At 41.1% G+C, this 26,336-nt stretch overlaps 1 protein-coding gene across 1 annotated transcript in view; it reads right to left on the bottom strand.

Annotated features, from left to right (window-relative positions):
* Nucleotides 1-9,591: 9,591 nt before the first annotated feature.
* Nucleotides 9,592-26,336, bottom strand: part of Magt1 (magnesium transporter 1) — a 35,017-nt gene continuing 18,272 nt past the window's right edge. The window contains exons 4-10 of the mRNA XM_008837665.3: nucleotides 24,837-24,977; nucleotides 24,092-24,232; nucleotides 21,773-21,862; nucleotides 21,075-21,138; nucleotides 17,578-17,652; nucleotides 12,462-12,552; nucleotides 9,592-10,633 (exon numbers count right to left, since the gene is read on the bottom strand). Of these exons, the coding sequence (XP_008835887.1) occupies nucleotides 10,618-10,633; nucleotides 12,462-12,552; nucleotides 17,578-17,652; nucleotides 21,075-21,138; nucleotides 21,773-21,862; nucleotides 24,092-24,232; nucleotides 24,837-24,977 (618 nt within the window). The 3' untranslated portion in view covers nucleotides 9,592-10,617. The remainder of the gene's footprint in view (nucleotides 10,634-12,461; nucleotides 12,553-17,577; nucleotides 17,653-21,074; nucleotides 21,139-21,772; nucleotides 21,863-24,091; nucleotides 24,233-24,836; nucleotides 24,978-26,336) is intronic.

Below are 26,336 nucleotides of genomic sequence, written 5' to 3'. Positions count from 1 at the left end.
GGTTCCCAGCACTCACATAGTGGCTAACAACCATCTTTAACTCCAGTTCCAGGGAATCTGATGCCCCATTCTGGCCTCAATGAGCATTGTGTGCATATTGTGCACTTAACACGCATGCCAGTAAAACACTCATACACATAAAATAAACAAAACAAAATACAAAAATAAAAACCCAAACCCTTGCCATCTTAAACTTTTGCTGTTATTTTGAGTCACAGTCTCCTTACTGTGAAACCTAGACTGGCCTTGAACTTGTGGTGATCCTCTTGTCTCTGCTTCCTGAGTGTTCAGGTTACAGGCTTGTGCTATTATGCTATTATGCATGACTTTAACCATTGTGTGTGTGTGTGTGTGTGTATGAGATCAAACCATTTTTTTTCAGATTGAAGGGAGGAGCTGAAGTCAATGCATTCTACTATCTATTGCAGATCTCCCTGGCTCAGTGTCAGTAAAAACTTAACCATTTTTTTTTCAGACAGGGTCAAGCTATATAGTCTAGGCTGGACCTGAACTTGTGATCCTCCTGCCTCCATGCTCCCAGTACTGGGATTATAGATGTGGCCTACCTTCCCTAGCTCCAGTTTAATCATTTTACAGTGTACTCATGTTGCCTTGCAATCATTTTCCCGAACACACTTTTTTTTCAGTTCAGGTCTCATGTACCTCAGGCTGGTTTCAAACTCATTATGTAGCTAATGATGACTCTGAACTCCCGCTCTTCATGCCCTTACCTCTTGAGTGCTAGGATTACATGTGTGTGCTTCAGACCTGGCAAAACCAATTTTATTGTATTTTATGCAGTACTGGGAGATTGAACCTGGGCAAGTGTTCTGCCACTGAACTATATCTCCAGAAACCTCTTCTGTGCTGCCTGGGTGTGGGCAGCAGGGCCTTGTGTATACTAGGCAAATGTTCTGTGAACTAAACTTTTAGTTCAGAGCTCCTTCCATCTTGCAAAACTGAAACTGCACACACCATTAAAGAGCTTCTATTGCCCGCTGTAGCCCTTTCAACTACTGTGCAGTGTCTCTGGACTTCAATACTCAAAGTACCTTATGTAAGTGGGCTCACAGAGGATTTGTTTTTGTGGCTGCATTATTTCAATTATTATCATATCCCAAGGCTCAGTCATATTGCATGTATTAGAACTCCTCCCTCCTGCCCTTTTGTAGAGAGATGAAATTTTTTCTTTTCTTTTTTTTCCTTTTTTTCTTTTTGAGACAGGGTCTCCCTGTAGTCCCAGCTGACCTGAACTCACTATGTAGACCAGGCTGGCCTTGAACTCATAGACATCTGCCTGCCTCTGCCTCCCGAGTGCTGGGATTAAAGGCGTGTGCCACCATACCCCGTGAGAGATGAAATCTTATATTGCCCAGGCTACTCTCAGATTCTTGGGCTCAAGGGATCCTCCTGTCTCCACCTCCTGAGTAGTTGGGACTACAGGCATGCCGCTACAGCCACCTTGGCCTTCTTTGAAAGGCTGAACAGCACTGCACTGCGTGTATGTACACCTTGCTTCTCCACTCATCTGTTGTCGGAAATTGAGGCTGCTTCTGTCCTGGAACTTTTATGAATAGTGCTGCTTTGAACACAGGTGTACAAATATCTCAAGTCCCTACTTTCAACTTTGAGGGTATATCCTAGAAACTGAGTTGCTGAATTACATCATAATTCTATTTTTAATTTGTTTCTTAAAAAATTCATTTTTAGTTTATGTGTATTTGCCTGCATGTGTGTAAGTGTACCATGTGTGGGCAATGCCTTCAGAGGCCAGAATAGGGCATCAGCTCCCTTGTTACAGACATTTGTTAGCCACCATGTGTGTGCTAGGAACTGAACCTGGGTCCTCTGCAAGGACCAGTGCTCTTAACCACTGAGCCATTTCTCCAGCCCCATTTCTTTCTTTTTTTAAGAAAAAAATATTTTATTATTTTTATTTTATGTGTATGAGTGTATTGCCTGCATGTACGTGGGTGCACCAGTGTCACGCAATACCACGGAGGTCAGAAGAGGAACTGCAGTTCACGAAGGTTCGCAGCCGCCATGTTGGTGCTGGGAATGGAACACCAGTCCTCTGCAAGAGCAGTCAGTGCTCTTAACCGCTGAGCCATCTCTCCAGCCCCTTCTTTTTTATTTTTTTAACTTGAGACAGTGTCTCATGTAGCCCAGGCTGGTCTCAAATTTGCTATGTGCCCCATTTACTCAAGGCTGGTCTTGCATTCCTGATCCTCTGGGCCCCACCTCTCAAGTGGTGGGACTATAGTTGTACACCATCATGCCTTAGTTTTTTTGTCTGTTATTTTGGAGACAGGGCCTCACAGACTCTAGGCTAGCCTAGAACTTGCTATGTAGCAGAGTATTCCCCTACAACTGCAGATCTTCCTGCATCTGCCCCTCCTGAGTGCTGGGATTACTGGCTGTTTTCTTTGTTTTGTTTTGTTTTGTTTTGAGATAGGGTCCTCACTACATAGCCCAGCCTAGCTTCAGACTCAGGATCCTCCCATGTCAACCTCCCAAGTGCTAGGATTACAAGCACACACTAACACGTCTGTCTGTTTATTTTTTTTTTTGATGAGCCTTCAGTTTTCCATAGTTGATATAATATATTACATTCCTATCAACAGTAAAGGTTCAATGTCTTCATATCCTTATTACTTTACTGGTTTTCTGACAGTACTATCCTAGTGAATATAAGGCAGTAACTCACTTAAGGGCTTGTTTTTGTTAAGATAGGAGCCCCTATCTGTAGCCAAGGCTGACTTGGAACTTACTATGAAGTCCAAACTGGCCTTGCACTCTTGGTTCTCTAACCTGAGGTCCCAAATGGTAGGATTACAAGCACATGTACCATTAAAAAATTTTTTTGGTAGTTGTTTTGGGCTGTTTTTTTTCTGAACTTTTAAACTTATTTTTATTTTATGTGTATGAGTGTATTGCGTGCATGTATATAAGTGCATCCATGTCGTGCAATGCCCACAGAGGTCTGAAGAAGGCATTGGATCCCCTGGAACTAGAGTTACAGACAATTGTTAGCTGCCATGTGGGTGCTGGGAACTGAATCCGTTCCTCTGCAAGGTCAGTGCTCTTAACTGCTGGGTCATCTCTCCAGTCCCTGAAAATTTTATTTATTTTTATTTTATGAGTGTTATGCCTGCATGTAAGTGCACCTGTGTTGTGCAGTACCCAAGGAGGACAGAAGAGGATGTGGATCTCCTGGAATTGGAGTTATGGGCAATTGTTGGCCACCATGTGGGTGCTGGGATTCAAACCTGGGTCCTCTGCAAGAGCAGCCAGTGCTCTTAACTCCTGAGCCATCTCTCTAGTCCCACATGTACCATTTTATACTTCATTGTTGTTTTGATTTCTATTCCACTTTGAGTTGATCAAAGGCATTGGTAAGATTTGAGACTTGTGTAGCCCACGCTGGTCATTAACTTACATAGCAGTGGCTAATCTTGAATTCCCAGTCCTCCTGTTTCTGCTTCCCAAGTGCCAGGATTCCAGGTGTGCACCACTACGCCAGCTTGGCATTGGTATTTTTTGAACTCCCTAATTTTGTGTAGGAAAATGTGAGAACACAAGGTCTAAGGGACAAAGTCCAGCAGCATTTCCAGGTTACTGCTCTGGCTTCCCTTCTGAGCAGAAGTCTGTCTGTCTCCTCACCTACATTCTACTTTCACAGATTAAAGTGTCAATCAAAACTCCCTCCTCAGGGAGCCTGTAAGAATGGGCCTCTCTAGGGAAATGCCTTTTTCATTAGAACTTTCAGCAATCTGGATGTCAGGAAGCAATCAAGGTGGACTATGGTTTCTGAGTCTCTGGGGAGTAATTTGCATCTTCAAGTGAAATATAATCCACAGGGTATTTTCAGCAAAATGGGAAACCTATAAGCATTTCCTTGGAATAACCTTCAGTAAATTGCACCTTTCTAGGGCAGGTTTTCTTTGGCAGTGAAAGGGAAGGTACTAATTTAAGCATTATCTAATGTCCTTTTGGCGCTGACTTTCAATACTGTCAGCATACTGTCTGAGCGTTCATTTCGTTCTGCCCTTGCGCAGAATGGGCAGAACCCATTTAATCAAGATGTGATATTAGATATATAGTTTCCAAGTATATCCTTTCTAAAAAATTTCCTTTTGTTTGAAGATATGATCTGCTGTAGTCCAGATGGCCTCGAACTTGATATGTAGCTGAAGATGACCTTGAATTAACTTACCTCAGTGTTTTTTACTGCTCTGTTCTATTATGTGAACTATCAAAGATGTATGAGCCTAAATTTAAAATAAATACAATTTGGGTTTTAGAGTTGATATTTTTTTTGAGACAGTCTCCTGTATCCCAGGCTGGCTTCAAACTCTTGTGTTGCTCAGGCTGGCCTTGAACTCCTGATCTTGCTGCTTCTACCTCCTAAACACTAGGATTCCAGGTGTGTGCCATCCCACCTGGCTTAATACATATTGAATGATTTGTACTTAAAAGGCCTCTCCCAGCATTTCACAGATTCTCCAGAAATCTGATTACAGCGCAGCCTACATTTCTCCCAATTTGTAAAGTATACATTATATATATTCAGGAAAATCACCACAGTCCAGTGGATAGTCTGATACCCATGAGTATATAGGCAGCACAGTGTGCTGTGAAACAAAAAGGACACAAGTTGGGAGGGGGACCTGGGAGGAGTGGAGGGCGAATATGATTAAAATACATTGTATGCATGTATGAAACTCTCAAAAATTAATACAAATATTAACAAGAGAGAAGTCCAGGTATGGCAGGAGGATCAGGAGTACAAGGCCAGCCTGGACTACAAAAGACTGTCTCAAAAAAAACCAACTTTAAAATCCAAATTATATGCATTTTAAATTTAAACACATCTTTAACAGTTTACATAATAGAACAAAGTAGGAAAGAACATTGAAGTAACTAAGTCTGACACAACCCTAACAGAATAAAGTAGGCTCAAAGAGGTTTGATTGACTTACCTGTGCATCACATGGTCACATGGATACACAAGGACTGAAAACTGTATCTCCTCACCTGTGCCGTGTCTACTCAGTTCCAAATATTCTATTGTCTAACCACATGTAACTCATGATTTGCCAAACCCACTGTTCCTTTTTTGTTTTTTTATTTAAAAATATTTTACTAGCACTTTCTTTAAGAAGGAACATGATTACATTGAAAGACTTTGTATAGAATTTGGAAAGGAGTGAATGGCAAGCTCAGATTATGAAACATTGACAAATCTGACATTCCTGAAGCTTTAAGTACAGTTTTGTCAGTAAACAATATTCAAAAATTATAATATAGTTTCAAATTTATATTTGAATAATTATATATTTTTAGTTTGAGAATTATATCAGTTATTTCAGTACTTTCTATTTTTTATTTTTTTAAATTCCCAGACTGTGACTTTTTAATTTTTTATGTGTATAAGTGTATTACCTGCATGTGTGTAAGTGCACCTGTGTCATGCAATGCCCATGGAGGTCAGATGTCGGATCACCTGGAACTGGAGTTACCGACAATTGTTAGCCATCATGTGGATGCTGGGAATCAAAACCAGGTCCTCTGCAAGAGTAGTCAGTACTCTTAACTGCTGAGCCATCTCTCCAGCCCCCGAGACGGTGATTTTTATCTTTAGAAGTTCAATTACAGCATAGGTAAATGTATTATGGGGCTGTAGAAAAGTTAACAAAAAAAACTAATGGCAAACCAGTTGGTGGTGCCAGGTAATGGGAGAGGTCCAACATCAAGGCCCGGGTATATGTGTGGAGTGAGGACCACAGCTGGGCCTCAGGGAAAGTGGGAGGTTCATTCCAGAGAATCAGTCTTCCCAAGACCAGAATCTGCAGATAACAGAAGCCTCCTCTGTCCCCAGCCTAAGAGGCAAAGCCTCAGCCTGGGACCTCAAGGAAGAGGGATGTGGGGGAATGTAGTCACTCAGAGAAGACTGAAACCGCTGCCCAACATCAGAAAGTTCTCCATCCTCTATTCTGCTCCACCATCAATCAGCCTACTGCCAGAGTAGTGTGGAACTGTGGCTCACGGTATAGTTCCAAAGCTTCAGACTCATGTGAGGGGACTCCAGCTGCAGGTTCATGGGAGGAGACCACAACTGCAGGTCACAAGGGGGGCTCACTGCTCCAGCTCATAGGAGAGGACCACAGCCTCAGGTTCACAGGAGGCTGGCCTTGAACTCATAATTCTCAGCCTCCAAGTGCTGGGATTACAGGCTTTTATCTCCATACTGGATCCTAGAAGAATCTCTTTTCCTTTTAGAAGACCTCATCTTTAAAAAGTTTTAATAAAGCCAGGTGTGTTAGCACATGTCTTTAGTCCTAGCACTTGGGAGGCAGAGGCAAGTGGATCTTTGTGAGTTCAAGGCCAGCCTGGTCTACATAACAAGTTCCAGGCCAGCTGGGGTTACAGGGAAACCCTGTCTCAAAAAGACAAAAAAAAAGTTTTAATTAAAAAATTTTATTTTTATTTATGTGTACGTATGTGTGCGGGTACACGTGGAAACCAAAAAAGGACATCAGATCCTCAGGAGTTAAGAGTTACAGGCAGTTGTGGGCTGTCTGACTTGTGTTGGGAATCAAACTCAGGTTTATCTGGAGGAGCAATAACTGTAACCTTTGACCCCAGGCCTGGTTTATGTGTGTGTTGCCCCCAGGCATTATATCCCCTGGAACTGGAGGATCTGAGTTCTCTCCATGCCCCTAAACACTTACCTTAATCTAGAAGTGATTAGGAAAAGTGCTCTGGGGCTAGAGAAATGGCTCAATGGTTAAGAGCACTTGCTGCTCTGGCAGAGGATCTGGGTTCAGTTCCCAGCACCCACATGGTGCCTCACAACTACCTGTAACTCCAGTTCCATGGGATCCAATGCCCTCTTCTTACTTCCATGGGAAACAGGCACACATGGTACACATACATGCAGGCAAAATAGTCATACATATAAAATAATAATTTTTTTTGAGACAGGGTCTCCCTGTAGCCCCAACTGGCCTGGAACTCACTATGTAGATCAGGTTGGCCTCTGCCTCCCAAGGTCCATGCACCACCATGCCTGGTGTAAGAATAAAAAAAAAAAAAGTTGTTCTGCCGGGTGTGGTGGCCCAAGCCTTTACTCCCAGCACTTAGGAAGCAGAGGCAGGCAGATCTCTGTGAGACTGAGGTCAGTCTGGTATCCATAGTCCAGGCCATCTATGGTTACAGGGAGACCAAAAAAATGTTGTTATTTTGGGGCTGGAGAGATGGCTCAGTGGTTAAGAACACTGGTTGTTCTTACAGAAGACCCAGGTTTGAATCCCAGCACCCACATGGCAGCTAACAACTGTCGTAACTCCAGTCCTAGGGGATCCGACAGCCTCTTCTGACCTCCGCGGGCACTGCACGACACAGGTGCACTTACCTACATGCAGGCAATACAAGCATACACATAAAATTTAAAAAAAATAAAAAGTTTTAAAAAGTTTTAAAAAAATGTTCTATCAAATTTACTCTCCTAGGGGAGTAGAAATTTAAGCTAATTTAATTTAGCTTCAAGATGAACTTTTTAAAAGTTACCCTTTGGTATTTCAAATTGATCTCCCTGTAGATAAGTTTTGTAGTTGCCAGGCAGGATTTGGGGTTTTCTAGTCTGACCCCACTTCCTGTTCTCTCTCTGCTTCCTGAGTGCCCAGTGGCTTCACAGCTCTGCTGCTGTGCCTTCCTGCCATGATGGGCTGTATCCCCACGGAAACTGCAAGTCAAAGTAAACTCTCCCTTAAGTTGCCATTGTCAGAATATTTTATTACAGCAACAGAAAAGAAACTCACTCAATAGGTAATAAAAAACTCATAATTTAGATTGCAAAAGTTTATTGAAATGAAGCAATAAGCCATACATTTGGTTATCTTTGCCATAATAATGTATCATTTTGAAAAGTATTTTAAAAATATATAACAAATTATATTTAAACCAGTACTAGAAAAGTAAATTAAGAGTCTACTTAAGGCACTTCAGATAAAAGCTAATCTTAAAATTTCCACAAAAGTAACACTATCTTAAGCAGAGAGAATCTGCTTTCCATGGATTTTAGCCAGGTTTCACCTTTCTCCTTACTGAAGAAGACTGTTGCTCTTAAAGGGAAACAAAACAGACAAAAATCTGATCAGGGGAGATGATCTGGAGTCCCACAGCAGGAGTGATCCCTGGGTCAACTGTATGAATCAGGAGGTCTTCATACACATCTCACAAGAGTCATAGCATAAATTTATTTTGGCCAGGGAGAAGTACAGGAATAGCAGATAAAGAATTCAGAATCACTCAAGTTATAGGGGCATAATTAACAAAAATTAGCTCCATTAAAGAATAAATGGTCAACTGTATTGTCTTATTCATCAAACCTACAACCAAAAACCCACAAAACCCCACATAAAACATTTCTTCTGGGGGCAATTACATCTATGTCCTTCCACAAATCTCTAGCATATAAGACATTGATACCATATGGGAGAGTTATTAAATAAATGATCAATAGCAGGAAGCAATCACAGTATATATTTTTGTTGTTTTTAGGACAGGGTCTCATGTAGCTAAGGCTGGCCTCAAACTCACTATATAGCCAAGGATGACCCTGAATTCCTGATCTTCCTTCTTCTATTTTCTGAGTGAAGTGGGATTACAGGCATGTACCACAGATGCTTGGTTTATGTGGTGCTGTGGACTGAACTCAGGGCTTTGTGCAGGCTAGGCAAACACTACCAACCGAGTTACATGCCCAGCTCTCTATCTTTTAAATGTAATATTTCTAAGACATTTAATTTTTTCACAATTATAATTCACATACTTTTCTTCTTGTTCTGCAGTGCTGGGGACTGAACCCAGGGTGTCACACATGCTAGTCAAGTGCTCTACCATAGACCTACATCCCCAGTCTCACACTTTCATAATATTTCAGAGCATTTCAGATTATTCTTCATAACTACAGTGGAGGCTATAGTTAGGGGACTAGGGTAAATGGTGATAGAAGCCGATAACCTCAGCACTTGTGAAGCTGCGACATGAGGTTCACTATGAGTTGGACGCCAGCCTGGTCTACATAGGAGGTTCACGACAAGCCGGTGCTACATAGTGAGGCTTTGTCTCAAAAAGGCAACAAACAAAACAGGCACCAGGTTTCAAGAAACACTTATTTAAAAAAAATAAAAACAAAAACAAAAGACAAGGTTTCAAGAAACACTGCTTAAAAAACAAAATAAATCAGTCAGGCATGGTGGTATATGCCTTTAGTTCCAGCACTCAGGAGGCAGAGGCAGGTAGATCTCTTTGCGATTGAAACCAGCTGGGGCTATAGGGAGACACTGTCTCAATCCCCACCCCCAAATAAAATAAAATTTTTTAAAAAGATAAGGTTTCAAGAAATCTTTTTTTTTTGGTCTTTTTGAGACAGGGTCTCCCTGTAGCCCCAAGCTGTCCTGGAACTCACTATGTAGACCAGGCTGGCCTTGAACTCACAGAGATCCACCTGCCTCTGCCTCCCGAGTGCTGAGATTAAAGGCGTGAGCCACCACGCCCGGCCCATGAAATCTTTTTTCTGTGGTATTGGGGATTGAACCCAGAGCACTGCTCATGCTAGGCAATCAAGCACTCTACCATTGAGCTACATCTTCGACTTGAAAACATTTCATTTCTATACATAGGCAACAAATCAGTATTTCATGATTTTCTTTTCCCATTCTAAGGAAGTCGTTTCCCTAAACACAATTGAGATTATTTTTCTGTCGGGTAAAAATGAAATAAATGACAATGTCTAACTAATGTTCACAAACATGTGAGACCATTTATAAGTTACACTGAGTTTTAGCAATAAACTATATTATTATTAGAGAAAAGCCACTTTAAATAAAACTAGTGACAGAATGAATCTGAACTCTTTCCACATCCAACATAGCTATGGCACACTCATGCGGAAATTATAATCCTGTATTTAGAGGTACTTAATGTTTATAAGAGGCGTAAGTAGCTCTGCATTTCAGGAGGAAAGAGCAGGAAGGAGGCTGACTAGTCTTTCTAAGGCTACAGGTGCACTCTGAAGATTGTTTCGTTTTTCAGAAGGCTACACAGCACATGATTTCTTACCCAAAAGAAAAGATTCGTAGATTTGTAAAAACATCTGAACAAAGGTGGAAAAGCAACAATGGCTTCCAGATGCAGTTATCTATAACAGGCAAAGGTGGGAATACCTGGGCAGAACCTTCATTCTCCACCACTGGGTAACATAAAAATCATATGACTAAAAGTTAACAAAAGTAGTTGAGTTTTTCTCTAAGTAAAACAAAGTAGTAGTTTTAAAATTTTTATGATGTACTTAATTCTACAAAATCAAATGTTTCCTAAGTTCATCAGGAAGGGAAGGTGGTTAAGAGTGGAACAATTGACAAATACTTCATGATCTTGACAAGAAATTGCTTGTTAAGGCACTAAACATCTTTGGTTAAATGATTAACTATTTAAATCACTTGAAGAAAAGAGGTAATATCAAATACATGGTTGCATTCTTCTTCAAATACACACATTTCTTGTTTTTTAGTTTCTATTACCAGTGTCCACACGTCTCTGGAATCCTTCTTAACTCATCAGAAAGCTGAAACAAAATATATATCAATGCATTAGTCTCTGAAAGAAAAGTAGCCTGTACTTCTAATAAACATGTAGTATGTTAATAATTTTAACTTCGATGTAAGATGACTTGAGAATCAATAACAAAAACTGAAACACTGAAAAACCCTTTTTTTAGACAGGGTCTCATACAGCTCAGGATGGCCTCAAACTCACTATGCAGCCAAGGATGATCTAGAACTTCTGACCCTTCTGCCTCTATTTTAGCAGCTCTGGGATTACGGGTCTGTGCTATCATATCTTGCTCAGCACTCATTATTTACACAGCAGGACAATGTATTAAAAATGGAAATTTATGATATCAGGTGTGGTAGTGCATGCTTTTAATCCCAGCACTCAGGAGGAAGGGTAGGTGGAGCCAGCTGGGGCTACAGAGAGACCTTGTCTCAAAAAAAAAGAGAAAGAAATGATGTTAACCAATACTCATACTATAAAACCAACACAGGCCATCATCCACCATTATGTAGGAATATTTCAGTTGGCTAGATCAGTAAAACCAAGAACCTATAACCATATCAATTTCCTTACCTAGTAATGGAGATCTCTATAAATATGAACATTTAAAGCTAACTAGACCTTTTCTTTTTGCTTTTTTTGGGAGACAGTCTCAACACTGTAGCCCAGGCAGGCCTCAAGCTCCTAGCAATCACTCTGCCTCAGTCTCCTAATGCTAGTATTACAGGCAGCACCACTATGCTGAGCTCTCACTCCTTTTTGTAATAAACAAGGTCTTGCCAAATGTGAGGATGCATGCTTATAATCTCAGCACTCAGTAGGCAGGAGGATAGCAAACTGGTCAATCAAGACTATACAGCAAGTTTTAGATCAAACCGGGTGACAGTAGGACCTTGTATAAAAAAAGAGACACTATGTTTCTATGGTGTCTAGAATGGCTCAAACTTCTGGGCTCAAGTGATTGATCTTCCTCAGCCTCTCAAGTACAAAGCAGCAGGTACTAAAGGTGCTGGGTTAGATCGAAAAGTCAATTTTTTTGGTCTTTTGGAAACAAGGTCTCCCTGTAGCTCCAGCTGACCTGGAATTCACTATGTAGACCAGGCTTGCCTCAAATTCACAGAGCTCCATCTGCCTCTACTTCCCAAGTGCTGGGATTAAAGGCATGCACCACCATATCTGGCTGAAAAGTCCATTTTCAATGTTCTAATAATATCTACAAATTGGCTTTTAATCAAATGTTTTTTATGCTATCTAAACCAGCCTTGAAAAGAAGTTCTAAAAAACATTATAGAGCCAGCTGGGCAAGGTAGCACACACCTTTAATCCCAGCACTCAGAAGGCAGAGGCAGAGGCAGGTGGATCTCTGTGAGACTGAGGCCAGCCTGGACTACATAGCGAGTTCCAGGCCAGCTGGGACTAACAGGGAGACCCTATCTCAAAAACAAATAAGTAAATAAACAACAAAAAGAATAAAATCTTAAAAAAACATAAATAAGACTCCTCTTCGCACCCCCCTCCCAAGAAACCACCACACAAACTAGACGGGCATGGTGGTCCATGCCTCAAGTTTAAGGAGAGTCTAGTGACAAGCCAGTGAGGGCTACATAGTCAGCCCCCTGTCTCAAAAACAGATACACATTCCACAAAAATGAACTCTCACAAAACAAAATACCAACTCCAAAGAGGGTATGGTGGTACATTTGACACCATGACAAACAAAATGCAACAAAAAGGGAAGCCTGAACAGTCTAGAAGTGAAGGACTAAAAACCTAAGCAACAAAAAGATTATAAAGTAGTATCAACTCTAATTTTAAGTATAGGTAAAATAAGAATGTACCTGTATGGATAGCCATGATATTTAGATCTGAAGATAGATAGCATCCAACTGAAGAATAATACAACAAGTCCAATGCCAGCCACACACATCACTGTGGAAAAACAAAAGGACAGTAACATCACTAGGGGACAAATGATGATCTACACTTCCAATAAGGGAAAACAGAGGGCTATCATCTACTAAGAAAAATCATTACAAGCATTTTAATATAGACTTTGAGCACAGGAGTTAGGAGGAAGAAAGTCACCCTGGAAGAAAGCAAGACAAACCAGAGAGTGTGGGTACTGGGCTGCTCACCCCCAGTTTTCAAGCTTCCAGAGTTGCATGTATATAAGTGTGTCCAAGTCATGCACGGTCCACGGAGGCACAAGAGAGTGTCAGATCCCCTGGAACTGGAGTTATGGATGGTTGTGAGCTACCATGTGGGTGCTGGGAACTGAACCTAGGTCATATGCAGCCAGTGCTCTTAATCAATGGCCTAAAAACAAATCTTTAAGGGGCTGGAGAGATGGTTCAGTGGTTAAGGGCCCTGGCTGCTCTTGCAGAGGACCCGGGTTCAGTTCCTAGCACACACATGGTGGCTAACAACCATTCATAACTCCAGTTCCAGCAGTCTGATGCCCTCTTCTGGCCTCTGTGGGCATTGCACACATGTGGCATACAAATACACATACAGATAAAACACTCATACACATAAAAAGATAAATATATACAATGCTAATTACTCTTGCCTTTACTTCTCCTTCACATCTCCCATTCATGATTCAAGGACTTTCTTCTCTCCTTAGAGACAAAAGTTATGTAATTTGGGAGTCTTTTAGATAGACACTGAAGGGGTACTCCAATGGCCTCACCCTGCGGCCCTGTTCAGCATGGAAGAAGCCAGTGTGGTTTGTGTCCCTATTCTCTATTGGCAATTTGGGTAACCCCTTCAGAGGATGGCGTGATAGGAACAGGAGGTAGGAATTGGCTAGGCAATTAGGGTAAAGAGACCCCAAAGAAATGTAGCCAGTTTCTTGACTAAAAGTCAAAATGTCCTTGGGCCTGTTAGCAACATACTCTGTTTCAAGGCCAAAAATGTCAAAAGTATTTGGGAGCTTGTATCTAATCCTTAAAAGATTTTAGGGTTACCTCTTCAGAGGGGGTAATGTTGGAGGGGAGGTAGTGGAAATGGATTTGATCAAAACATCTTATATGCATGTATGAAATTCTCAATAAAGTTTTTGTAAAAATTAAAAAAAACAAACCAAACAAAAATCTCAGAAGTAGTTGAAATTATGGTACTTTTAATACATGCTGCTACAATGTTTTACAACTTAAATTCATGGCAACATTTTTAAATGACATTTCCCCAATAAGGAATACTGAAACGGACAATTAAAAAAATCATGTTTGGCCAGGTGTGGTGGCGCACGCCTTTAATTCCAGCACTTGGGAGGTAGAGGCAGGCGGATCTCTGTGAGTTCAAGGCCAGCCTGGTCTACATAGTGAGTTCCAGGACAGCTGGGGCTACGGGGAGACCCTGTCTCAAAAAGACCAAAAAAAAAAAAAAATCATGTTTGGACCAGTGAGGTGGCTCAGTGAGTAAGGATGTTTGCTGCTAAGCCTGACAAACTGAGTTCAATACCCAGTATCCACATAATAGAAAGAGAAGAGTGACTCCTACAAGTTGTCCTATAACCTCCACATGGAAGCTGTGGCATGTGCACACACCCACAAAATAAATCTTTAAAAAAATTGCCGGACATGGTGGTGCACGCCTATAGTCCCAGCACTTGGGAGACAGAGGCAGGCGGATCTCTGTGAGTTCAAGGCAGGCCTGGTCCACACAGTGAGTTCCAGGACAGCTGGGGCTACAGGGAGACCCTGCTTCAAAAAGACCAAAAAAAAAAAAAAATTAAGGGGCCGGAGAAATGGCTCAGTGGCTAAGATTGCTTGCAGCTCCTGCAGAGGACATGGGTTAGCTTCCCAGCACCCATATGGTGGCTCATGGTCAACTGTTTAACTCCAGTTCCAGGGAGACCCAACACCCTCTTTTTGGCCTTTGCTGGTACCAGGCATGCACATGGTACACAAACATACATATAGGCAAAACACTGATACCCATTAAAAAAATTGAAAAAAATAATTTAAAATATTTTAAAATCACGTATGTATTATATATTGACTGGATAATATTTTTTTGTAATATGAAAAGTAATTATTTTATTTTGAGACAGGGTCTTACTATGTAGCGCTGGCTGGCCTGGAACTCATATAGATCAGGTTGGCCTTGAACTTAAGAGATCTGCATGCCTCTGCTAGGTTTAAAGGCATGCACCATTGAGCCTGGCAAAAGATTTTAATTCAGCAAAATAAATATTTCTTAAATATGAAATTCAATATGTCCATCTTTTTATAGAAAATAAAATAAACATTACAGTTTAGATAGGTTAACTATGATGATTTAACATTTTAAAGAAAATTCAGCTTTGTGTGGTGGCATGCTCCTTTAATCAGAGCATTCAGAAGGCAGAGGCAGGTGGCTTTCTGTGAGATCAAGGTCACCCTGGTCTATATAGTGAGCTTCAGGCCAGCTGGGGCTACAGGGAGACCCTGTCTCAAAAAGACAAAAAGAAAATTCATTAACCATGCTAATTACAAATTATACTGTAGGCATCTTTCTGCAACAAATAACAATGTATGAATATTTTGTTTCTTTGAGACAGGGGCTCATGTAGCTTGGGCTGGCCTCAAACTCACTATGTAGCAGAGGTTGGCCTTGAACTACAGATCCTTCTCCCACCACCTCCCAAGTGCTGATATTATGGGTGTATGCCACCTTGCCCAGCTGTTTTTTTTTTTTAACTTTAAATCCCTTTAATAAGGTGCTCTGAGGAGTGTGCAGGATGACAGGCAGAGGTGGAGAAGGTGGTACACCTTAAGCTCCATTCAGTAATTCATCAGTCATCTTCCAGTAGCTGGATCTTGCTGGGATCAAAACAGTTAAGATTCCATGATGGGGAGGCTGTTGGCTTCTTGGCATTTTATAAGCTGAGCTTCCTAGCCGGCCCACTCTTAAGTCCTCCAATCAAGCAGCTAAGCTGCAAAGTAGTGCAAAAGACCAGGACTATCAAAAAGCCAAAGAAGAAGGTTCATAGATTCCAGATGTCCAGAGGTTCTTTCTTATTTTTGAGACAGTGTCTCATTATGTAGCCCTGTAAGACCAGGCTAACCTTGAACTCACAGAGATCCACCTGTCTCTGCCTCCCATGTGTGCCACCACACCCAGCTAGGTTCTTTTCACAGATGTTTTGTCTTCAGGTTCTGGGTCTTCCTGCCAGTGCATGGCTGGTTCTAGTGGCTATTTTCCCACCACAATGGACAGGGCAATCACAGCCCTAGAGGAACCCAATTCCAAGGGAGCACTGGCAGTCCTTGCATTGCTGTAGGGAGCACACAAACTTAACAGTCTAGTCACCATGACAGACTGTGCTGCAGGGTCTCCAGGTCTGTGACACAGGGTTTTACTACATAGCATAGGGTGGCCTGAATTGGCAGCAATCCTCCCATCTTAGCCCCTGGAGTGCTAGGATTACAGACTAAGCCACCATGACCAACAAATTATGAATTTTCTATGCTCCAGGGGCACATGACCTTGAATTCCTGATCCTCTTGGCCTCTACCTCCATGGGTGCCACCACACTCAGTAAGTTCCTGTTCATTCTCTTTCATTCATCTTCCCTTCCCTCCCTCCTTCCCACTTTCTATCTGCTCCCTTTCTACCTTGCCCCTCTTTGAAGCAGGGTCTCAATATATACCCATGCCTGGCTTGGAACTTCCCTTTTTTTTTCTTTGCTTTTTAAAAATATTTTATTTATTATTTTTATTTTACATGTATAAGTGTATTACCTGCATGTGTGTAAGTGCACCCATGTTGTGCAATGCCTGAGGAGGTCAGAAGTGGGTATCAGATTCCCCTGGAACTGGAGTTACCGAAAGTTATTAGCCTCCATGTTCTGGGAATCAAATCTGGATCCTCTACAAGAGCAGCCAAGGCTCTTAACTGCTGAGTCATCTCTCCAGCCCATTTTCCTTTGGTTTTTTGACAGTCTCACTACATAGCCATGGCTGGCCTGGAACTTGCTATGCAGACCAGGCTGGCCTCCATCTTACAGAGATCCACCTGCTTCTGCCTCAGGAGTACTGGAATTAAAGGCCTATGCCACCATGCCCACCCCTTAGTTCCAGTTTTAAAAGTGAGTAGAAGATACACACACACACAGAGATTTGGCAGTGCTGGGGATTGAATCCAACGGCACACCCATGCAGGGCAAGCATTCTACCACTGAGTTATATTCCCAGCCCTGCTCATAGCTTTTTTTGTTATTGTTGTTTTGTGATATTGGTAACTGAATCTAGCACATGCAAGGCAAGTGCTCTACCACTGAGGTATAGCCCCAGACCTCTTTTTACTCTTGAGACATGGTCACAATAGTTGTCCTGGCCTCCATCTTACGCTGTAGCCCAGGTAGGCCTTCAACTGGTGATCCTCCTATTTCAGCCTCCTAAAACGTGTGAGATTATAGGCCAGTATCACCAAGCCTGGTTCCTACACACAGTTTTAAACATGTTTTTACTGATGGGACTGCAGATGCAGCTCAGTTGGCAAAATGCTTGCCTAGCATGAACAAATCCCTGTGTTCAATCCACAGCACTGCATAAACCAGGCACAGTGCCACATGTATGTAATCCCAGCACTCAGAAGGTAGAGACAGGAGGACCAGAATTTTAAAGTCATTCCCAGCTAACTAACAAGTTTGAAGCCAAGCAAGGCTACACAAGAGCCTGTCTCAAAAAAAATAAACAAGAGTCAGGCATGATGGAGCATACCTTAGGAGGCAGAGGCAGGCAGATCTCTTTGAGATTGAAGCCAGCCAGGTCTACATAGTGAGTTCTAGGCCAGCTGGGACTACAGGGAGACAACAAAACGAAAAAAAAAACCCAATAAACAAATAAAAGGTTCTTGTAAATGGAAAGAGACACTAAGCAGAAAGGATTGCAAGTTCAAAGACCACTTGGGTTACACAGCAGACCTTGTCCAGAAACAAAAGAAAACAAACAAAGCATGACTTACTCCTTCGCTTCCCAATATCCATGTCAGAGGTAGCAGCTTCACATAAAAGCACCATCCCTAAGGTAACTCCACCATCTTAGAAAAATTGCTTAAGGAGAAATTCATGTAGGCACAAAAAGACATACCATTTTACTATTCCCAGTTTCTCATGAAGAAAGTTATGACGAACAAATATATAAAATTTCAAATCAATTTTAAAAATTATCCAAACTAAGTAATCTTGTATTCATATAGTACTACAAGTATTTACCATAAGATAAAATTTAAAAAATTAAAGTTCAGCCAGGCATGGTGGTACATGCCGGTAGTCCCAGCACCCAGGAGGCAGAGGCAGGTGGATCTCTGTGAGTTCAAGGCCAGCCTGGTCTACATAATGAGTTCCAGGCCAGCTAGGGCTACAGGGAGACTCTGTCTCAAATTGAGCAAAAAAAAAATTAAATTTGAGCCAGCTATGGTGGCAACGCCAGCCTAGGGTACATGAGAGCCTGTCTAAAAAAATTCACCACCCAAAGAATTAAGATTGAAAAATCATTCAACTTTAATAAAGTAAAACATATATATACATAACATACATGTTTTACATATATACATAACATATATATATATATATAAATGTTTCTTGAGAAAAGGTCTCACTGTGTTAGACCCAGCTGGCCTGGAAGTTACTATGTACACTAGGCTGGTCTCAATCTCAGAGATCTGCCTACCTCTGCCTTCCTGAGTGCTGGGATTAAAGGCATGCACCACCATGCCAAGCAAACATACATTTTAAAAAACCCCATTTATATATAAAATGAGCTTTTGTGAAATCATAATTTGAAATAAACTGCTGTTTTCCAACTTTATACATATTTTAAAATATTAAGTAGTTATTTTCAATATTTCAACACCTTCCCTAAAAGGACATACTTGAAATATGCACCATTTAAAGAGAATAATGATCATTTTCTTTTTTAAGTTGTTATTTTATTCTTACAGAGAGAGGGTAGAAGAGACAAGAACAGAAGAAGGAAGTAGTTTCATTCACTTAAAAATTCTGTAAGAGGCGGCTGGAGAGATGGCTCAGCAGTTAAGAGCACTGGCTGCTCTTTCAGAGGACTTGGGTTTGATTCCTGGCACCACATGGCAGCTAACAACTGTTTGTAACTCCAGTTCCAGGGGAATCCCACACCCTCGTCTGATCTCCACAGGCACTGCATGAAACAGGTACACCTACCTATGTGCAGGCAAAACACTCATAAACATAAACTCAAAGGAAACATTGCCTCCATGCTTCCAAATGAAGTCAGCCACAGTCGAGTAGGACCTTTGACTTAACTTCACATAGATGGAACTGGTAAAAGAAAAAAGCCAGGGCTTGTAGCTGATCTTCTAAAAATTTAATGGTTTCCTGCAGGACTTTTTGCTGCTTTCTCAGCTGCTGATTTTTGGTGAAGAATACTTCTAGTCTTTGTGCATCTAAAATTCATTCCTTTTTCAGTTTGGTCACTTTTATTTGTAAACCTTGCACTTCTTTATCATGATACTCTTTTAGTTTTGTCCAAAGTTCCCTGAAGTCATTGGCTACATCTGCAGAACTGGGGCTCCCACAATTGCTTCCAGAGATGCTCATCTTGCTTGACAGGCTCCGCCCTCTACTTGCTTAATGTTTTTCCCCCTTTCCTATAACATTACACAGGTGTGAAGTTCTTTTTAGATAGCTGAAATACCAGCCTCATTGAAGAGTCTCCGGAGCCCCAGGAGGCAAGTGGACTTCCTCCAGCCTTGCAGGGCCAGCAGCTCGCCGATGCCACCCCCCCCCCCCCCGCCCGCCACATCACCTCAGCAGATTGCCAAGGGTAGGGGACTGCCTAAGCCACCCCGGAGTGCGGGAAGGCCCGAGGGCAGCAGTGTGCCCGGCCACCCCAGAATAGTAATCATTTTCACATGGAAAATAATTTCTCAAAAATTTCTTCACAATTTCAACAATTAACCTTTATAGTACAAATTACAACCAGGTTACCAGATTTTGTCCTACTCCAATAAAAGCAGAACCCTCAGTTGCCATGACATCAGTCTTATTCAGTTTAATAACTGCAACTACAAAAATCAAGAGAGAAATACCAATGCAAACAGAAGGCATGTCGCATAGCTGGATGATAAAATAAGCAATATCAACTTTTAAAGCAAATACAGTACCCTTCTAGCAGAAAAGAGAAAGTCACCTGTACTTTAATGATTACTAGTAACAGGAAAACATTCCCAAGTTAATTATGCACATGGTGTATACTGTATGTGACTACATGTGGGCATAACTAAGTAGAAAGAGGAGTTTTCAGATGAGGCCTTTAATTTATGATTGGCTCTATAATTTGATTATTCATTATTCATTACCTTCTTGTACACTTTTCAATAGCCTCTTATTAGGAATGATATTGATTTGCCATGTTTGTTTCTTTTTTTGTTTTATTTATTATTTTTATGTGTATTCGTGTATTGCCTACATGTAGGAAAGTGCACCCGTGTCATGCAAAGCCCAAGGAGGACAAGCAGCTGTCAGATCCCCTGGGCCTGGAGCTATGGACAGTTGTTAGCTGCCATGTGGGTCCTGGGATTCAAACCCGGGTCTTCTGCAAGAACAGCCAGTGTTCTTTACCGCTAATCTATCTCTACAGCCCGTTTGTTTCTTTTTAAAACAGGTGTCACTGTGTAGACTTGGCTGTCCTCAAACTCAGAGAGCCACATGCCTCTGCCTGGGATAAAGGCGTGTGCCACCATGCCCAGCTATTTGCCATGCTTAAAAAAGATTTTACATTTATTTATTTGAGTGTGAATATGTGTGTGGGTTGCATGAGTGCCACGGCAGATGTGTGGAGGTTAGAGGACAATGTGGAGGAGTCAAGTTTCTCCTTCCACCATGTGGGTCCCAGGAATTGAATTCAGCTTTGTCAAGTGTGGTGGCAAGCGCCTTTATCCGCTGAGCCATCTCATCAGCCCCTTGCATGGTTTTTTACTGCTAAGCCAAGTCTCTTCTCCAGCATTTTTTCTTACTGTAGCTCTTTATATGCAGGTTTCCTCTGAAGGGTGCCAGGGATTGAACTCAGGGCTTTGAACATGCTAGGCAAGTACCATACCACTGAGCTGTATCTCTAAACCCAACTTTGTTTATAGTCTATCAAAATAATGCTTCCTTTAAAATATTACCTAACATTCATCTTCCTCTAAAATTCTAACAATTTTCTTTCCTTTGTTAAAAAGATATAAAGTGCTTCCTCTTATGGGCAGTCTTCCACCTATCAATACGCTAATAAACCTGGCTTTATCAGCCTTAAGTTTTGCCTCCAGGTAGTCTTCAGCTTATTGGGCCAAGAAGCACAAAAGCAATAGGATTTCCAAAGGGTATTATTATGACCTGCATTAGCTGAGCAGCCCCAACCAAATGCTGTCCACAGAATACACGACTGTGAGAAAATAGGCAAAATAAAATGCAACAACAAAGACTTATTGTAAAAGGATACTGAACAGAAGAACAATGTGTGTTTCAGCTACAAACTGGGCTTGGCTGCTTCCATGGATATAATTCTGGGGAGGGGAAGAGAAAATGGAATATTTAAAGCATACATTAAATTCTAGTAGCCAGATCCTAAAATAGGCTACATTATGAAGTTATTAATTCATTTGATATATGTGAGCATGTACCATACTTTGGGTATATGGCACTTTTCAATAAATACATTTGATCAATAATAAAAGCTATTTCTCTATTATCTATTTACTTGTCCTTTCTTTGCATTTATATTGTTTTTTAACAACGAAATGTATGAGAAAACAAATATTTTAGTGTATGAGACCATGAGGTAAAATAATGTAGCCTCCATGAAGACAGGGACCACATTTTTCCAATTTGTCACCATATCTGATAGTACCTAGCACGATGCCTAGAAACAACAGATGCTCAGGTACTTGATTAATTGTTCTATTTAGTTGAAGACTGACTTTCATTCTTTGCCAGCCTAGTGAAAAGGACAAATGAAACAAAGAGCTTCCTACTTTAAAGGGCACCACATGGTCTTATTGTAACTGAAGCTTGTTAACATATAGATTGAAAAATCAAAACTATATCTAGTTCCTGCATATGCTGGCACTGGGCTCACAGGATACTAAACATTATATTAACTTTGATATAAGACACAAAGAAACTCCTGACTTCTCTTACCACATGTCCTGTGTGAGGATTCTTATGAGCATAAGGTGGCCCTCTTATATGGTTCCACATTTGACCAGATGTCATAGCAAGCACAAAACACTAGGAAACAAAAACAATGGAATACTCATGGTCCAGCTAGTCCATTCTGATTAGATTAGTGGGTACATGAAAAGCATTCTTTCTTAGGTAATAAACAACGTTTTTTCAGATAAATGATATTCTTTATTTTATTTGTATTTTGTGTGTATCAATATTTTGCCTGCATGAATGTAAGTGCACCTGTGCATGCAATGCCTGGGCATCTGATCCCCTGGAACTAGAGTTACAGATGGTTGTTAGTCACCATGTGGGTGCTGGGAACCAAACCTGCTCTGTAAGAGCAGCCAGTCCTCTTAGCTGCTGAGCCATCTCTCCAGCCCAGATAAATGATTTCTTTATTAAGGTTTATATTTTACAAGGATCACAATTCAACATTTATTTTGGCTTTTTTGTTTTTGAGACAGCGTCTCCCTGGAGCCCAGGTGGCCCAGAACTCACTATGTAGACCAGGCTGACCTCCAACTCAGAGGTCCGCCTGCCTCTGCCTCCCAAGTGCTGGGACTAAAGGCGTGCGCCACCATGCCCGGCTCAAAAGGAATTTTAAACTATAACTAAATTGAGGAGTTTCACAATTGACTACTGAAAATACCTTCTACAATATTTTCAAAAGAATCATAAAGTGGGGTTCAGGAGCTATCAGCAATTGACAGCTGCTAGAGAGGAAGTGTCAGTTTTCTTTAAAGGTGTGACTGGCTCTTGGCTGGTCACCCATGCTCTAAAGCAGGTTCCACACCCCCAAGTATTTGAGCAATACAAATTGAACTACAATGTGGTTGGTTGGGGGTGGTGCACCAATATAAAGTTGGGTGAATAGGGAGGTGGGTGGATCTGGGAGAGGGAGGAATATGATAAAAATACACTGTATAAAATTCTAAAAAATTTAATATAAATATTTGTTAAAAAAACCAATGGGCTGGGGAGATAGCTCAGCCAGTCACATGCTTGCTGTATAAGCATTACAACCTAAATTTTATCTCCAGAACCCACATGAAAAAGTGAAAACACTTGGGTTGGAGAGATGGTCCCATTGGTTAGGAGTGCTTGCTGTTCTTACAGAGGACTGGAATTTGGTTCCCAAACCCATATTGGGTGGCTCACAACTACCGTAAATCCAGTTCCAGGGGATCCAACATCCTCTTCTGGCCTCTGCAGGAACTTGAATGTATGTGTGCATACATAGCCACATAAATATTAAAAACCCAGGTGCTGTGGTATGTGCTTGTAATACTAGTGCTGGAGAGGAGGAAACAGGCAGAGCCTTGGGGCTTGCTGGCTATCCAGCTTAGCCCTAATTGGTGAGCTTCATGCATAGTGAGATCCTGTCTCAAAAAATCAAAGTGGACAGCTCCTGAGGAACAATAACCGACAAGGACCTCTGGCTTCCACACACATGCACACATACATCTACACAAGTGCCCACTTGCACACACATTCACACACACAAAACAAAATCAAGTCAAATCAAAACAAAACAAAAGAACCAAATCTGGAGATGGCTCAGTAACTGCTTGCTGTGAAAACAAGAATACCCGAGTTCAAATCCCCAGCACCCACATAAAAGTTGTGTATGGCTGAACATGCCTGTAACCCTAGAACCCATGCTGTAATGTGAGTTGGTATTCATTCCCCATCCAAAGTCTCTAAACTATACAACTTTTTTAATGTAAGCATGTTATTTCTTTTATAAAGCAATGCTAATTTTTAAAAAAGCTAGGGGGACTGGAGAAATAGCTCAGCAGTTAAGAGCACTGGCTGCTCTTAAAGAGGACCCAAGTTCAGTTCCCAGCACCCACATAGTGGCTAATAACGAACTGTAGCTCCAGTTCCAGGAGATCGATACCCTCTTCTGCCTCTGTGGGCATTCTACAACACACTTGCCAATTACACACATACAGACAACACACACACACACAAAAAGTTAGGTGCAGTTAGGTGCAGTGGTATGTGCCTGTAATCCTAACATTAGGGAGGCAGAGACAGGAAGATCTCTAGGGATCACTGACCAGTCAGTCTAGCCAAATTAGTAAACTCCAGGTTCAGTGAGAGATCCTGTCTAAAAAAAAAATTAGGTGCAGAAATAACTAAAGAAGACACCTACTATTGACCTTTGAACCCCTTTGAAGCCCAGACATATACACATGAGCATGTACAAACATAGACACAGATACAAATAATAATAAATTATTACAAGTTTTTTCAATTAATTTTTTTCTTCTATAATTTACTTACCAAAGCTGCAAGGGCCCATCCAGTTTTGTTAAAGAGGAATTCCATATTGCTTCTTCGCAGATACACAAGTCCACCAATAACAGCCAGAAGTAACCCCAACATCAGGGGTCCAGCATAATTTGGAGGTCTAATTATTCTAATCTAATTGGAAAGGAGAGAAAAAACATTTTTTTGTCTTTTTGAGACAGGGTCTCCTTGGAGCCCCAGCTGTCCTGGAACTCACTATGTAGACCAGGCTAGCCTCGAACTCACAGAGATCCACCTGCCTCTGCCTCCCGAGTGCTGGGATTAAAGGCGTGCACCACCACGCCCAGCAAGAAAAAAACATTTTAAACTATAAAGTTTATTTTTAATTAGTAATAATGAAAGCAGTCAAAATGTGCTTATTTTCATGAAAAATAGTTTTTTCCCATTTCATTCCAATCAGTCTACACTATATATTATATGAGATATAACAGGTTTAATATTCCAGCTAATCAAAACATAATACCTTTTAGATTAAGAAATATTTGACAAGTGCAGCTAGATAACCCATATGTTTAAGTCAGAAAAATGGTTTCCAGACTGAACTCAAGGGGTATTTTATAATTTTACTTTTTTATCAGGATAATTCTGTCAAATCCTACTTACGAAAGAACTGTCAAATTATTCCATCAGTGGTATGAAGACAAGATCAGGTATGGTCTCCAGTAAGAGTCAATGAAGACAATGGTAAAATAACTTTTTATAAAGTAGGGAAACTTACATTGACATCAGTTCTATCTGCGATCCACCGGGCAATCTGCTCAGCTGAAAACCCCCGCACTTGCAACTCATATGTATCACCTCTTTTGGGTTTTCCTTTTGGAGGAAAGTTGATGAAGGTTGGAGCTGAATTCATGTTTAGCTGAATAAAGAGGAGCACATGGAAATATTTGTTATCAAGAAAATAATCTTTTTAAAACATATTTTATTATTTTTATGTATATAAGTGTATTGCCCGCATGTGTGCAAGTGTGCCAGTGTCGTGCAATACCTGTGGAGGTCAGAAAAGGGCGTTGCATCCCTTGGAACTGGAGTTATAGATGGTTAGCTGCTATGTGGGTGCTGGGAACCGAACCTGAGTCCTCTGCAAAAGCAGACAGTGTTCCCAACTACTGAGCCATCTCTCCAGCCTCCAAGAAAATAATCTTAATGGAAAATAACAACTTTAAATTTTAGGGCTTCTTTGAGATAGGGTTTCACTGTATAGCTCAGGCCAGCCCTGAATTTGCAGCAATCCTTCTGCCTCCACTTCGGGAGCACTAGGATTACAAGCATGCACCACCATGCCCAACAGAAATTTAGGCTTCTCACATAGAGGAATATGTTTAGGTAGTTTCAATGATTCAACAAAGGAGAGTGTGAAGAAGGCTTTCAAGGCTACCTGTGAATGGAAAAATTCCCACACCACAGTTATTTTTGGTTAATAGTCTACAAAAAATGTAAGTATACAGTCATTACAACTAAAATCATTTTACATAGCAACAGCAAGCTCATGATATTAAGGCAAGAGGATCCTTAGTTCAAGAACTGCCTGAGCAATACATTTTGAGTTCAAGGTCAGCTAAGACAACTTAGTGAGACCCTGTCTCAAGAATAAAAAAAAGCCAGGTGCAGTAGCACATGTCTTTAATTCCAGCACTTTAAATACTGAGGTAGGAGGATTATTGTAAATTCAAGGACAGCCTGTAGTACACAAGTGAGTACTAGGCCAGCCAGGGATACATGGTCAGATACTGTCTCAAAGAAAGAAAGAAAATTTAAAAAATGGAGATGGTCAGTGTTAAAGTGCACCACTACCACACAAACACACAAAACTCCCCAAAACTAATTTCTATAACTATCCCAACCTGAGTACTAAAAAAATGGGAAAGCATCTGGGGAGGGTGTAAGGACTGAACTCAGGGTTTCAAACATAAGTATGTACCCTGCCTTTGAGCTTACCCACAGATTGGAGAAAGCAATTTCTTTTGGAAGGGGTTTGTAGGCATGACTTTTACAATATGGATATAATCTGGACTAAGGACTTTTACCTAACCTTGCAACCAAAAAATTATAATGCTCACTGAGCCATCTGCTTCCTCTTGGGACCTGGGCATGACCTTAATCCCTCAAGACCCCTCCTGGTTCTCCATCCAAGATACTGTATGAATGTTTGTATGCATGTTTTACATATCAATGTGCTGAAAGCAGCCTGCATTTCTCATTTCAAACAGTGAGACTC

The sequence above is a fragment of the Nannospalax galili genome, unplaced genomic scaffold (assembly GCF_000622305.1).
Source record: "Nannospalax galili isolate Female #2095 unplaced genomic scaffold, S.galili_v1.0 scaffold238, whole genome shotgun sequence".
In the NCBI taxonomy this organism is placed as follows: Eukaryota; Metazoa; Chordata; class Mammalia; order Rodentia; family Spalacidae; genus Nannospalax; species Nannospalax galili.
This window is presented reverse-complemented; position numbering and strand designations above follow the sequence as displayed.